At 39.8% G+C, this 15,640-nt stretch overlaps 1 protein-coding gene across 1 annotated transcript; it reads right to left on the reverse strand.

Moving 5' to 3' along the window:
- Positions 1-13,474: 13,474 nt before the first annotated feature.
- Positions 13,475-15,293, reverse strand: LOC107060210 (uncharacterized). Its single transcript, XM_015307804.1, has 3 exons — positions 14,595-15,293; positions 14,413-14,521; positions 13,475-14,256 (listed from the first exon to the last, which is right to left on the reverse strand). Exons 1-3 carry the CDS (start codon positions 15,291-15,293, stop codon positions 13,475-13,477), a joined length of 1,590 nt encoding a protein of 529 aa, XP_015163290.1.
- Between the last annotated feature and the right edge of the window lie 347 nt (positions 15,294-15,640).

Consider the following 15,640-nt stretch of genomic DNA (forward strand, 5'->3'; position numbering starts at 1 on the left):
TATGCCTCTGGATAGAGATATAAATTTCTATATTTACTTAGAACATGGTACTCGTCCCATTTCTATCCATCCATATCACATGTCTCCGGCAGAATTAAGAGAGCTTAAGGCTCAAATCCAAGAACTTCTTGATAAAGGATTTATTCGGTTTAGTGCTTCACCGTGGGGTGCCCCAATTTTGTTTGTTAAGAAAAATGATGGTAGTATCAGGATGTGTATAGATTATCGGCAATTAAATAGGGTCACCATTCGAAACAAGGACCCATTGCCTAGAATATATGATCTTTTTGACCAATTTCAAGGTGCATTAGTTTTATCTAAGATTGATCTAAGGTTTGACAACCATCAGTTGAAAATTAGTCCCGAGGACGTGCCCAAGATGTCGTTTAGAAGCTTCTATGGGAACTATGAGTTTCTAGTTATGTTTTTTGGTTTAACTAATGTGCCTGCAGATTTCATGAGTCTGATGAATAGGGTGTTCAAACCATTCCTTGATTCATTTTTTATAGTTTTCATTGATGATATCTTGGTCTATTCAAAAAGTGAGGAAGAGCATACCGACCATCTTCGTATTGTTCTGGGTGTTCTTGGGAAATAAAGGTTGTATGCTAAATTTTATATGTGTGAATTTTGGTTGACCTCGGTTACATTTTTGGGGCATGTAGTTTTAAAAGAAGAGGTAATGATAGATCCCCAAAAGATTAAAGCGGTGAAGAATTGGGTTTGGCCTAGCTTTGTGATGGAAGTTAGGAGTTTTGTGGGGCTCGCTAGCCACTATCGTTGATTTATGAAGAACTTTGCTTCTATTGCCACTCACTTGACAAATTTGACCAAAAAAGAGGTACCTTTTGAATGGACTAAAAATGTGAGGAGAGCTTTCAAAAGTTCAAGACTCTTTTAACCACAACACCTATTCTAGCACCGGTGGAAGGTAAAGATTTCATTATTTATTGTGATGCTTCTCATTCTGGCTTGGGTGCTATGTTGATGCAGGATAAGAACATCATAGCTTATGCATCGCGGCAATTGAAGGTGCATGAGAGGAATTACCCAACACAAGATTTGGAGTTGGCAGAGGTAGTGTTTACTCTTATGATCTGGCGACATTATCTCTGTGATGTTAAGTGTGAGGTGTTTATCGATCATCGTAGTTTACAACATGTGTTCACTCAAAATGATTTGAATTTGAGACAGCGAAGATGGATGAAGTTACTCAAGGATTATGATGTGACCATTCAATACCATCCAGGTAAGGCTAATGTAGTGGCAGACGCTTTGAGTCGAAAAGAGGTGAGTATGGGTAGTTTAGCTTGCTTGAGCGTATCCAAGCGACCATTGGAAAAGGAAATTCAGACCTCGGAGTCTAAGTTCATGAAGTTGGGCATCTTAGAGAGAGGTAGGGTGTTAGCTAGTATTGATTTTAGGGCTACGTTCATTGAGAAGATCAAGGCAAAATAGTTTGAGGATGAGAATTCGGAGGAGGTTAGAAAGGAGACTTCGATTGGAAGGCACAAGAGCTCACTCTTGATACGGAGGGTGTGCTCAATTTTAAAGGAAGAATCTGTGTTCCTAGAGGAGATGACTTGATTCAGAAATTGTTGGCAGAATTTTGTGGTTCGCGATATTCTATTCATCCGGGTGTGACAAATATGTACCGAGATTTGAAGCGAATTTATTGGTGGCCGGGCATGAAAAAAGATATAGTAGAGTTTATGGCTAAGTGTCAAAATTGCCAACAAGTGAGGTATGAACATGAAAGGCCTGCAGGTTTGCTTCAGAGAATGCCAATTCCGAAATGGAAGTGGGAAATGATAGCCATGGATTTCATAGTTGGTCTTCCTAAGAATTTGGGGAAGTTTGATTCTATTTGTGTAGTGGTTAACAAATTGACTAAGTCAGCCCATTTTATTTCGATAAGAATAAATTATAATGCTGAGCAATTGGCTAAAGTTTATGTGAAAGAGATAGTGAGGTTGCATGGGGTGCCCCTCTCTATCATCTCAGACAGTGGTACCCAATTCACATCTATGTTTTTGAGGAAATTGCACGATAAATTGGGCACATAACTCACTTTTAGTACAACCTTCCATCCGCAGATGGATGGACAGTCAGAGAGGACTATTCAAGTGTTAGAAGACATGTTGAGGGCATGTGTGATTGATTTTGGAGGGCATTGGGATAAGTTACTACCTTTGTGTGAGTTCTCTTATAATAGTAATTATCACTCCAACATTGATATGACACCATTTGAGGCACTCTATGGGAGGGGATGTAGATCACCCATAAGATGGTTTGAGGCTGGAGATGTGAAACCTTTGGGGTTGATTTAGTAAAGGATGCTCAAGATAAGGTGAGGGGTATTCAAGCTAAGCTTTTAACAACCCAGAGTAGACACAAAAAATATGCAGATCAGAAGGTAAGATATATGACATTTCAGACCGGTGAGAATGTTCTTATTAAGGTATCACCCATAAAAATGGGTGATGAGATTTGGTAAGAAGGGCAATCTAAGTTCGCGATACATTGGTCCCTTTGAGGTTCTTGAATGTGTAGGGCCGGTGGCGTATAGATTGGCTTTACCTCCTAATCTATCTGGAGTTTATCCGGTATTTCATGTGTCCATGTTGAAGAGATATCATGGTGACGGGGATTACATCATTAAATGGGACTCAATTGTGTTAGACAAGGACCTCCAATGAGGAGAAACCGGTTGCAATTCTTGATCGTGATGTGCGTAAGTTGAGGATCAAAGGAGATTAAAGTCCGTAAAAGGTTCAAATGGAAAGCATCGTTCAGTTGAGGAAGCTACTTGGGAAACCGAGAAGGACATGCGAAACAATTATCCCAAAGTGTTCGTCGATTCAGGTAGTACTCCATTCTTTCTTTAGCCTGTTTTTCCTAAGTTTGCCACTAGGGGACGAGTGATGGGTAAATTGGTATCTATTGTAGCGACCTGTTCCCGTCGTTATAGAAAAGTCAACGGGGAATATTTTTTTGCCGGAAAACTTTTTCGTCTGTAGTATCTTGGGATTTCCCAACTTAGTCTAGATTTGGACGAAATTGGAGTCATTAAATTTTAGGGAAATATGATAGCAATTTGTTTATCTAATTATGATTTTGATTACATGAATGAATAGCTAAGACATTAAGGAACCCGTAGGACTTGACATAATTGAATTCGGGAGAGTATAACTCCCAGAATTGATCTTTGCGTGAACGGGTAGTTTCTGGGTATCGATGGTTAAAGGTGTGTTGTGAAATGGGGGTTTGGAGTTATTAAATTAGCTCTCTGGTTCTGTGTAAGCTGCTAAGGTAGGATTCTTCCCGCCAGGGCGGGGCCGCTGTAGCGGGGTGAGTACCGCTATGGCAGGACAGTCGCGACTTAAAGTCGGAAATAAACCCCAAAATCATTTTATTCTAAAATTTTCGAACTTGAGAGCTAAGGAAAGAACTCATGGCTTTTCTTGACAGATTTCCACACTTCTTGAGGCTAAAGATATGATTTTCAATCCCCCAATTCATTTTTCGATCCGTAGAATGTAATAATTATCCATGAGGGAGGGTTTTGATCTGGAAATTATGGTGGAAAAAGCGCTAATTGAGATATTGGGATCATAGGTTTGATCTAGGGTTGATCAGATGGTTGGTAATTCGAGTAATTAGTGATTGTTAATTGATTTCCGTGTTATTAAGATTGTTTGTAGGCCGAGAACAAGCGGAACGAATCCGGAAAGGGAAGAATCAATTTTCTTAGGGGATTCAAGCTTTGTTCGAGGTAGGTGATGGTTGTGATTCTATGCTTGTGTGATGTATGTTTGTTCTTGCTTAATTATGATACATGTATGTATACAAATGTTGCATTATTGATCACATTTATTATAAATGAGGATCGATATATGATGAATGCCATGAATCATGAGTTGATTGTATGATTATGAGAATGTACTTTGTGATTGTGATTATGGCTGATTGAATGGATCAGGTGTTCTGTTCTGACACACTAACTAGGATCGGTTGCCACGTTCCGACATAATTATGGTATCGGTTGCCACATTCCGGCATAATCATTGGATCAGGTACAACGTTTTGGTATGCTAACATTTTGGGTTGGGGTTCCATGAGAGGACCATTGACTTGGCATAACTGTATAATTGAGACTTGTGAAATGTTCCATTGTTATTGAATGTTGTTGATATTGTATATATTCGGTATATGCATGTTAATATATTGTTGTAATGGCTTATGTATGTTGCACTTGTGGGATAGCCGCGTGATCCTACCAGTACACTGCGGTTGTGTACTGATACTGAACTTACTATTTCTTTATTGAGTACATGGTATCTTCAGGCGGCTATTGACAGATCTCACTTAGAAGATCAGTGATCGTCGTTCGAATTCGAGGGTGAGCCAGTTCTTCTGGGCTGCCATGACTTCTCTTCTGTTTAGTCCATCTTATTCGAACTTAGACTAGTTCATTAGATATTCTTATGTTTAGTTGGGTTGCACCCATTTTCCTTTAGACTTTTGGTACATTCACTTTCAGGTTCTAGGCATTACTTCCGCAATGTTAGTTTTATTTGTTAGACTATTGTTGGAGTTTATCGGAACTCTATTTCTTTCCTTAGCATTTAGCTTGTTTCCGTAACTTAAATGCCTTAGTATTTTGGTTGAGTTGTTCGTTTGGGTTGTAGTAATGGTTGTCCCACTGGAGGGTTAGTGTGGGTGCCAATCACGATGGTCTGGGTCGTGACAAAGTTGGTATCAGAGCCTAGGTTCGTTGATCTCGATGTTCCAAAACGAGTCTAGTCTTGCGGAACTGTACAGAGACGTCTCTACTTTTCTCCGAGAGGCTATAGGACTTTAGGAAATCTATCTACTTTATTTTGTCTCCTTTCGTGCTATAACGTGATTCCAATTGGTATCTGGCGATTCAAATTGGTATCTAACCTCCTCCATTCTTCTGTCCGCAGATGGTTAACACTAGGTTCAACGGAGTCAGGCCCGTAGCTTCTGTCAATGCTCCAACTGAGGAATCTGCAGTGAGAGGTCGAGGTCGAGGTCGAGGCAGGGGTAGAGGAAGAGATAGGGGTAGAGTCGAGGAAGGATGGCGCCTACTAGGGATAAAGCACCGGTTGGCGATGCTCCCAAAAATGAGGCCAATCCTGCGCACCATGAAGAGGTAGAGGAGGATGTAGAAGTTGAGGAGGAGGAGAACATTAGACAAGAGGAAGAAGTGCAGGCAGAGACTACATGTATTCCTCCCTTAGACCCACTGTTAGCTCAGAAGATCATGCCATTCTTGGAAGGATTGGTAGGTCTTGGAGTGCTTTCTTTTGTTCAAGCAACTCAAGCTCCCGCCAATCCTCATGTTGCTATAACTGCACCCAAGGTTGGTGGAACTGGATTTAATGAGGCTTTCTTTCATCCCTTGCTGGGTCTTGTTATGATTGGTAATGAGCATTAGATGTTGACTAAGTTCTTGAACTTGAAACCGCCTGTGTTCCATGGTTCTGAGAGTGAGGATGGATATGAGTTTATCTTAGATTGCTATGAGAGGCTTCATAAGTTGGGAATTGTCCACCAACATGGGGTTGAGTTTGTGACTTTTCAGTTTTAAGGTGAGGCTAAGCAGTGGTGGAGAGCTTATGTGGAATGCAGATCTTTAGCTTTACCTCCACTTACTTGGACCCACTTTCATGCTATTGTTTTGGAGAAGTATGTGCCTCGGACTTTGAGAGATACATAGAAGGATGAGTTTATGGATTTGGAGCAAGGTGGTATGTCTGTGGCTGCTTATGAGGACAAGTTTCATGCCTTGTGTAGATATGCTACGCAGTTGGTAACTACTGAGGAAGAGAGGATCCGTTTATTTATTAAGGGACTAAATTCTGAGTTACAAGTATTATCTGTTCATATGACCTCTGCAAGGAAAAGCTTCAATGAGGTGACAGACTTTCTGAAGAAAGTGGAGAGGGTGAGTCGAGACGGTCAAGCTAAGGTATTGGAAAAAAGGGTCAAGAACTCAGGTAACTTTCAATGTTCTTACTCCAAGGGGTCAGGAAGGCCAACACTTGCAGCCAAGCCAATTCAGTCTGCTATGCCCGCCTATACAGGTAAATACTCAGGAACTCCACCTCATAATTTGATTCAGGATAGCAATGGAGCCGGACGTTCGGTGGACAGTAGGCCATCTTTGGTCGTACTTGTTAAAACTATAGAGAACATGGGCATATGAGAAGAGATTGTCCCGACTCGCACATGTTAGATTCCGTACAACAGTAGTCTAGAGTAGTGGTACCCGCGGGAAATGGTATTAATGGTCGAGGGCGTCCACAAGGTGGGCGAGGAGGAAATCAGCGAGGCCGCAGGGTAGGGGAAATGGTAATGTAGGCAAAGGTACAATGCAGCCAGGCAGGGAAGTAGCTCGTCAAGATGATAGGACTCAATGTTATTCCCTTCCAGCAAGAGTGAGGCAGAGGCATCTGACACAATGATCACTTGTACTAATCTTGTCTGTGATCGGATGAATAATGTGTTATTTGATCTGGGTTCCACTTATTCTGATGTATCCGTGCGATTTGCCTCAGAATTTGTTATGATTTGTGATATACTTGATACCCCATCCATGTTTGTACCCCAGTTGGAGAGTCAGTCATAGTCACTCATGTCTATCGTGCTTGTCCTATTTTATTTTGGGTTTTCAGACTTTGGCTGATTTGGTGATTTTGGATATGACTGACTTTGACATAATCTTAGGCATGACTTGGTTGTCCCCTTCTTATGCTGTGCTAATTGTAATACTAAGTCTGTGACTCTAGAAATTACGGGAAGGGAAAAATTAGAGTGGGAAAGGGTGTACATGCATAAGCAAGCTAAGATCATATCCTCCATTCAGGCTAGAAAACTGGTAGGACAGGGTTGTTTGGCTTATTTGGCTCATATTAGGGATGTTGAGGTTGAGACTCCATCTATTGAGTCTATCCCTGTGGTGTCAGAATTTAGAGAAGTGTTTCCTAATGATTTTCCTGGTATGCCTCTGAATAGAGATATAAATTTCTACATTGATTTAGAACCTGATACTTGTCCCATTTCTATCCCACCATATCGCATGGCTCTGACAGAATTAAGAGAGCTTTAGGCTCAAATCCATGAACTTCTTGATAAAGGATTTATTCGTCCTGGTGCTTCCTAGTGGGGTGCCCCAGTTTTGTTTTTAAAGAAAAAGGATGGTAGTATGAGGATGTGTATAGATTATCGGCAATTGAATAGGGTCACCATTCAAAACAAGTACCCATTGCCTAGAATAAATTATCTTTTTGACTAATTGTAAGGTACATCAGTTTTCTCTAAGATTGATCTAAGGTCTGGCTACCATCAGTTGAAAATTAGACTTGAGGACGTGCCCAAGATGGCGTTTAGAATCATGCAACTATGCATTTAGTTGGTAAAATGCCAAGCACATTTCATCTGCAGACATAGAAACAAATAAATTATATAATTTCAAAAAGCTCCGCGATTTTGAAATGTGATAATGTTTGTAGTGCTTCGGATTTGAAGGATATGGTAATTTTAGTGAGAGAGTTTACATATATGATTCTAAAGAAAAGTACTGATGAAGCATGTAACCATACACAATGAAATTTTTTATGGTGTGAGAGGCATATAAATGAGATGGTGTATGAGGGATTAGTTTTTAATAAAAAAATATGTGGATCCTACCTTATTCATTATCCTTTCCTACCTTTTACCCCTATCCCTCTTTTTTCACATTCTTTCGGATCAATCTTTTCTATTTCTCATTTTTCTAAGTTATCTAAGTTTCTTCTTTGGGTAAAGAACGAACAAAGAAAAGAATTGGAGTTTGATCAATTCTCTTTCATTTTGCGGTGGTACCGCAGTGGCTGTTATCAACGTTGGTCATATTGGAAAAGTAAAGTGAAATGGTGTAATGAATATGGTGGTGTGGTTTAGTTTAAAACTTAAGAAATCTATTTAAAGGAAAAAAATGAGAAATTGGTCAAAAGATAATTAATGTATAGATATGAAATTGTGAATAAAGTCTTTTTTTCTTATATTTTTCTCAAAATAGTCAAAATGCTATTTATTAGATTTTCCTTTAAAATTAATGGTCTTATTATTTCTTTTGCTAAGTTCTTTTTTGGGGATATTTTATTTAATGATGAGTTTATCTTAATGAGAAATATGTATTAGTCATTATAGTAGTTAAACTAGTTTGTTAGTCATCAAAGTGGTCAAATTAGTATATTTATGAATGGTATACATCATTAAATTTTGTTATTTGTATATGATATCATGTGGTAAGTACATATTACTTGAAAATAAATGAATAATTGACTTATATAATTGTTAGAGCTTATTGATTAAAAGTGAATCAATTACTTTATTAATAGTGAACATGATGAACAAATTACTTGGGTAAAGGGTTCGAAATATATTCGAACTTTGACCGAAAATGCTGTAACAATCCCAATTTTTGGGCATGACCTATTACCGCTGCACTATTTAATAGTGTATTTTAAAGATATATAGGTGCCCACGTGGACATCATAAATCTTGCATTATTATAAATAGTAACTTGTTCAGCTGGGCACTTATATATCTTTAAAATACACTATTAAATAGTGCAGGGGAGTAATAGGTCCTGTCCAAAGTTTCGATTGTTACAACAATTTCGATCAAAGTTCAAATATATTTGAGGTATTTTTCCCAAATTACTTTTTATTCTTGTAGTTATGAGGTATATAGTATGTTCAAAAATCTCTGGTATGTGTGATTGAGAATTTTTAGTTGTCTATTGAAAGATTAAAAGGAACAACAAAAACAACAACAACAACAACAACAACAACTTCAACAACAACAACAACAACACAACAACACAACAACAACAACAACAGCAACAACAACAACAATAATAATAATATGTTATAATATCTACTCAATGTAGGGTGGTGATAAGTCAGATATTTGGACTCATTTAGGGCTTTGTTTTGATAGTTTTAGTGTCTTGAAATGACTAATTTATGCTATAAACTCATGTTAATACCTTGATTTTCAGGATTTTGAGCTAAGGAGCAAGGCAAGGGTACTAATAGGCAAAAAAGAGCATAAAAAGCTGAAGAAGTGGGGAAAACCGATCCTGGTGATTGCCAAGACCACTCGTCCACTCGTCGAGTGGATCTTCAGTCCGCCTAAAGTTCTAGTGTGCCAGCCCTGAGGGAAGAAACCAAGTCGGCAACAAGAATGGGCAGTTGGGGAATCGTTGATCAGTTCTGCGATGACAAGATGGATCACCCAAAGTTATAGGACTTCAGGATGCTGAGAAACAATCCATAACAGCGATAGAAGAGAGCAAATAGCGGTTCATCGAACCACTCGGCGAACCCGACTTACATCGCCTAATGGCCCTTCGTGCCTTATTTTTGGCAACTATAAATTGAACTTTTAAATGTAAATTCAGGATCTTGCTACCATTAGTATAGTTTTCTTTTAAGTTTTGAGAGTTTCCTTGGCTTTTTGAGACTCAATTCGGAGATTTTGCAAGTGGATTACTAATTTTCTTCAAATTGAAACATTGTAAAGGCTTGAATACTCTTACCTAGTTGATGGCTAATCAATTTGGTAACTATTTTTACCTTTTTATGATGTTTGACTAAAACCCCAATTCTTGGTGTGTGATAATGTGATTATGGGCTGAATCAGCTTATGGGTATTGTTAATTACTAGTTTAAATGCTATATTGAAGTGACTTTAATCATTAGCTGAAGTTTAATTTATAAACTGTAGTTGCAAATGCAGTTCTAATTTTATGTTCTTTGCTTGCTCGAGAGAGAGGTTTTGGAACCAGGGCTTTTGATTAATGGTTTGTAGGTATTTGATTGATATGGGTTCAGCTCGAGAGAGTAAATCCTAAACCCAATCCTACCCATCTAGCTCGATAGAGTGGATGAATTAAGGTGTGGGTTGTTCTAAATTGCTGCGCTTGTTGATGTTCGAAAGAAATCACCTGATTTGGGGTAGTTGTTCGAGAGAAAACTATCTCCCTCATAGTCTAGCCTACCCACTGATATTTAGCTATGTATTAGTAGTTACAATAACCCATATAGAAATTTTTTCCTATAATCGATCACATCCCGAGAATTCCTCTCCGTATTGTTATTTTAGTTTTGTGTGATTGCATTGTAGCAGATAATTGCAGCCAACTCTCCCCCCCCCCCCATCTGACATTCGTGTAACCCTTTTTTATTTGTTTCATGTCTTTTTCGATAATTTCTATTCCTGTAGCTAGTTAGATCACTTTTGTACTTCCTAATTGAATTTGAACATTTACCACTCCCTGTGGGTTCGACCCCAACTCATTTGTTGGGTTTTATACGGCTTAAAGATCATTTACACCTAGAATTGGATGAGGTGAGTTTGAAACGTTAATAAAAAATGGCGCCACTTCCGGGGAGTGGTATAGTTTAAAATTCTTTTAGTGAAGTTGAATTGTGATCTCTTTTGTTGTAGTTGAATCTACTTACTGTAGGTTTTTGTTTTTGTGTTGCTTGTGTTGAACAGAGGAAGAGATGAGCGTAAACGGGAGCAATGGTACCCACGTGGGCCACCAAGACGATATTAGGTACCTCAATGATGTAAATGACCAAAATGTGAATGACCCAATTCTATTGGGTGGTGTGGGTGAAATACGTCTACCTCCAATTGAAGGGAATGCCGTCTTCCATGTCAGAAGCACAATGCTGCAGCTCCTCCAAATGAAGGTATTATATGGAGGATTGACTCACGAAGACCCACGTGAAAATATTCGAAACTTCGTGGATGTTTGTGGTCCGTTCTCATTCAAGAACTCACATGAATCGGTCTGTTTCAGGGTTTTCCCATTCTCTTGATGGGTGAGGCTAGTAAACGGTTGGCTGAGTTACCAAGGGATTCCATAACCTCTTGGGATGAGCTTACTACATCATTCCATGTGAGATTCTTTCCCCGTCAAGGATGATGACCCTTAGGGACAGTATCCAAGGTTTCAAGCACTTGGAAGGTGAACTTATCCATGAGTCGTGGATGAGGTTTAAGAAATTAGTACTTCAATGTCCAACCCACAGGATGCCGAATCACAAATTGCAGTAGTACTTCTATAGGACCTTTGACTTGGTGAACAAATGAGTTGTTGATCAACGTGTTCCCGGTGGTATAATACAACAATCCTATGAAGTAGCATCACAACTTCTTGATGCGATGACCAAGATAAACAGAGCATACGTGGTATACTCGTGAGGACCAAGTGTCTCCTCTCACTTTTAGAATGACAAAAGAACTGATCGAAAAGGATTGGGTGAGGGACCAAAACATGGCCAAAATGATGACCCAGTTGGATATCTTGGCGAAACATGTGATGGGTAGTGGGGAAAAGAGTGTAAATATTGTTGGTGTTGGTGGAGTAAATCCTGACAAAGCTCACTTTGAAGCACTTTACATTGAAGAAGTGAACTTCCTAGCTAATCAAAGAGGTGGATATCGGCAAAACTATCCAAGGCCAGGGAGAACCCGAGTTGGAATAGAGATGAGGGATGGAGAGACCATGATAGAGAATGACATGATCGTAACACCACTTGGAAGGAAAAAAAGGGTGATAAGGACAGGTACGTCCCACCCCATGAGCGTTAAAAGCCCAAGGAATCTAAAAATGTTCGTACAGAAGACATGTTTTCACGCATTCTCAATAAAGTTGAAGGGTAGGACAAGGTATTGAAGGAGATGAAAAAGGATGTCTCTACACTTAATGAGATGGTCACCTATCATTTCGTGTCAATCAAGCATTTGAAGACCCAGATGGGTCAAATTTCTTCTCATTTGAATCCAAGGCCTAAAGGGGGCCTACCAAGTGATACCTTGGAATACCCAAAGAATGATCCGTAAATGGGTACATTTGTCGTGCCACGACGTTAACTAAGCCGCTTCTTGGGAGGCAACCCAAGTTTTTACTGCTTTAGTTTTTGATTTTGAATAACAGGAGTTGATTGTGTAGGTTGAAAACTGAAAAGTGTTGGAAAATAGGTAGTTTGGCGAGCCAAAGTCCAGTCGGTGACGCGCTGAACAGGTCGGAAAGCCCCAACTTGGACCACCGTTGGAACCACCAATCTTGAAGGAGAACTCTGTAAAACTCGGTGGGCTAAATGCTTAACTGATGACTCGCCGAACAGGTCGGCGAGCCCGATTTTGTCAGCCGTTTGAACCCCCAAATTGCTGGGAGTCCTATAAAACTCGGCAAGGTAAAATACCACTCGGCAAATCACCGAGTGGGTCGGAGAGAACAACTCACTCCGCCAAATGTGCCGCGAACAGAAAGGTCGTAAAGGCCAAACGGTTTAAAATTTCAAAATTCTTCATTTTCTCTCATTTTTAACTCTTGTACCCTCTCACCCAACTTTTGATCTTCTACATTTTATTGCTTTTACCCACATTTTTGTGTGAAATTGTGCACGAATTGGGGAACTTTGCCGCCTAGCTATTCAAACTCGCAATTTGGCATTAAGGTTTGTTTTCCGAACCCTGTACTTTAATTTTGTGGTTGAAATCAAATGCAATAGGTAAATTTGTTGTTGTTTTGTGTTGGGTAGTTGGTATAATCGTGTTTAATGTGTTGGATTGCCCGTAATTTGTTTAAATATGTGCGTAAATTCTTTAAATTGATCGATTCCCATGCTCTTGCTCGAAAAATCGAGTTAAATTGTTGGGTTGCGGTTTATATGTGTTGGGTCTAGTGGGGTGAAGTCTAAGTAACCCAAAATTGTGCTAAATGGCGTAATTTACCCAATGATGGAGCGTTTGTCGTCATTCTTAAGGGAAAAAGTCATCAAATGACCAATTTAAGCCAAATCAGGGGACGTTTGAGTACCGTTAAGGCATCAGTCGTATGGGTCTGACTTAGACTGAATGGTGTTTGATTTTTAATTTGGTGGCTACGGGCTTGGTTTTCAGCTTGGGGTTGAAAACTGGCACATTGGGCGAGTTATGTTGAGCTAGCCGTGTGGTTCGGTACTTCGCCAAAGTCCTCCACAGATCACCTTTAATTTCAAATTATGGTTGAGGTTTATTTATAATTTTTGACGAGATGCTTGAGCTCGCCGAGTTCACTCGAAAACACACCGAAAGGCCTTCTTGATCATCCTTTCTGTACCCCTAACCCTTAAAATACACTATAACTTTCGGCGAGCTACTTTGAGCTCGCTGATTGTTGTCGGTGATTCACCGAATGGGCCTGAACATCGGTGACCTATCTTGATTTTTGAAATTTTTTGTGCTGGTACTTTCAGCGAGCTCGATCTGGCTAGCCTCAGTGACTCGGCGGCTTGCCGACTGTTTCATCAAGTTTTCTTGCAACTAAATATCTGCCTCCCAAATAGCGCCTTAGTTAACGTCGCGGCACGACACAGCAGCGCCTTAAGGCGTCTTCCAATTACCCCACTTTAACCAAAGAAATCTCTTGACAATTCCCAAAATATAATTTCAGACGTTGACCGTTCACTTTAAATGGAGGTCCTTCCTGATCTTCAACTTCTATGGCACCATTGGTGAACACTCGCGTTACTCTAAAAGGTCCAGACCATTTGGATTTGAACTTTCGTAGAAAGAGTTTATGTCGAGAGTTGTATAACAAAACCCAATCTCCTACCTTGAAGTCCCGCTTGAGTATCCGAGCGTCATGCCACTTCTTCATCTTCTCTTTGTGGATGGCTGAACTTACATACGATCTGAGTCTAAATTCATCCGGTTCGTTCAACTGCTCTATCCTCTCCCTTGAAGTTTTTGACCAATCCAAATTTAAAGCTTTCAATCCCCACAATTCTTTGTGTTCTAACTCGACGGGGAAATGACAAGCCTTACCATAAACCAACTGATATGGAGACATACCGATAGGTGTTTTGTAAGCAGTCCAATATGCCCATAGTGCATCATCGAGTTTCCTGGAACAGTCAGCTCTGTTGACATTTAATGTCTTTGCCAAGATGATTTTGATTTCCCTATTTGACACTTCGACTTGGCCACTTGTTTTGGGATGATATGGGGTTGCTACTTTGTGTTTCACCCCATATTTGCTCAGTGCCATTGAAAGCCACCTATTGCAAAAGTGGGAACCCCCATCGCTAATGATTGCCCTCGAAGTGCCAAATCTTGCGAAGATGTAGCGTTTCAGAAATTGGACAATGTTTTTTCCTTCGTTGTTTGGAAGTGCAATGGCTTCCACCCATTTGGAAACATAATCTACAACCACCAAGATATATTTATTTCCAAATGAGCTCACAAATTGGCCCATGAAATCGATCCCCTATACATCCAATAGCTCGACCTCTAAAGTAGGAATGAGAGGTAATTCGTGTTTTCTAGACACTCCACCTTGCTGCTGACATTGAGAGCATTTCTTCGCAAACTCATGTGCATCCTTGTAGAGGGACAACCAATAATATCCACTCTGGAGAACTTTAGTGTATGTAATTTGCAAAATCTACATACCATGGCATACGTTTAAGAGATATTACAAACACCTATTCATCGGGGAAGGAGTCGTCTATGTAGACCTCATGCTCAGCATTTGCCCTTATTTCCAACCTTGATAAGTGATCAGCCACTTGATTTTCATATCCTTTTCGATCTTTTACCTCAAAATCAAATTCTTGTAACAGTAGCACCCACATTATCAATCTTGGTTTTGCATCTTTCTTTGCCATCAAGTAACGGAGTGCAGCATGATCAGTATGTACGATTTCTTTGGTGCCTAGCAAGTATGCCCAAAACTTTTCAAATGCATAGACTACAACAAGCAACTCTTGTTCAGTAATCGTACAATTTTGCTGGGCATTATTTAGAGTCTTGCTTGCGTAATAAATTGGGTGAGATAGTTTGTTGCGATTTTTCCCCAACACGACCCCCAATGTTATACCGCTAGCATCACACATCAATTCAAAAGATTTGGACCAATTAGGGCTAATGATAATTGGGGTTGATACTAGTTTCTCTTTCAAACACTGAAATGCAGCCATACAAATATCATTAAAACAGAATTTCACTTCCTTCTCTAAGAGTTTGCATAACGAGTGTGCAATCTTTGAGAAGTCTTTAATGAACCTTCGGTAGAACCCTGCATGCCCCAAGAACCTGCGAACACCCTTCACTGAAATTGGCGGGGGTAATTTCTCAATGACCTCAATTTTCGCCTTATCAACTTCCAGCCCCTTTTGCTCCACCTTGTGCCAAAGAACAATACCTTCTTTCACCATAAAGTGACATTTCTCCCAATTCAGACCCAGATTTGTTTCCACGCATCTTTGGAGTACCTGCCCTAAGTGTGTCAAACATTCTTCAAACGTATCCCATATGACTCAGAAGTTGTCCATGAATACCTACATAGAGTCTTCCATCATATCTGAAAAAATAGACAACATGCAACGCTGAAATGTTGCTGGGGCATTACATAACCCGAATGGCATCCTTTTGAATGCAAATGTTCCATAAGGGCAAGTAAAAGTGGTTTTCTCTTGGTCTTCCGGCGTAATAGAGATTTGATTGTAGCCGGAGTATCCATCCAAAAATCAATACCTCCCTCTTTCTGATAATCGGTCAAGTA

Source organism: Solanum tuberosum, unplaced genomic scaffold (assembly GCF_000226075.1).
Source record: "Solanum tuberosum cultivar DM 1-3 516 R44 unplaced genomic scaffold, SolTub_3.0 scf00065, whole genome shotgun sequence".
Classification (NCBI taxonomy): domain Eukaryota; kingdom Viridiplantae; phylum Streptophyta; class Magnoliopsida; order Solanales; family Solanaceae; genus Solanum; species Solanum tuberosum.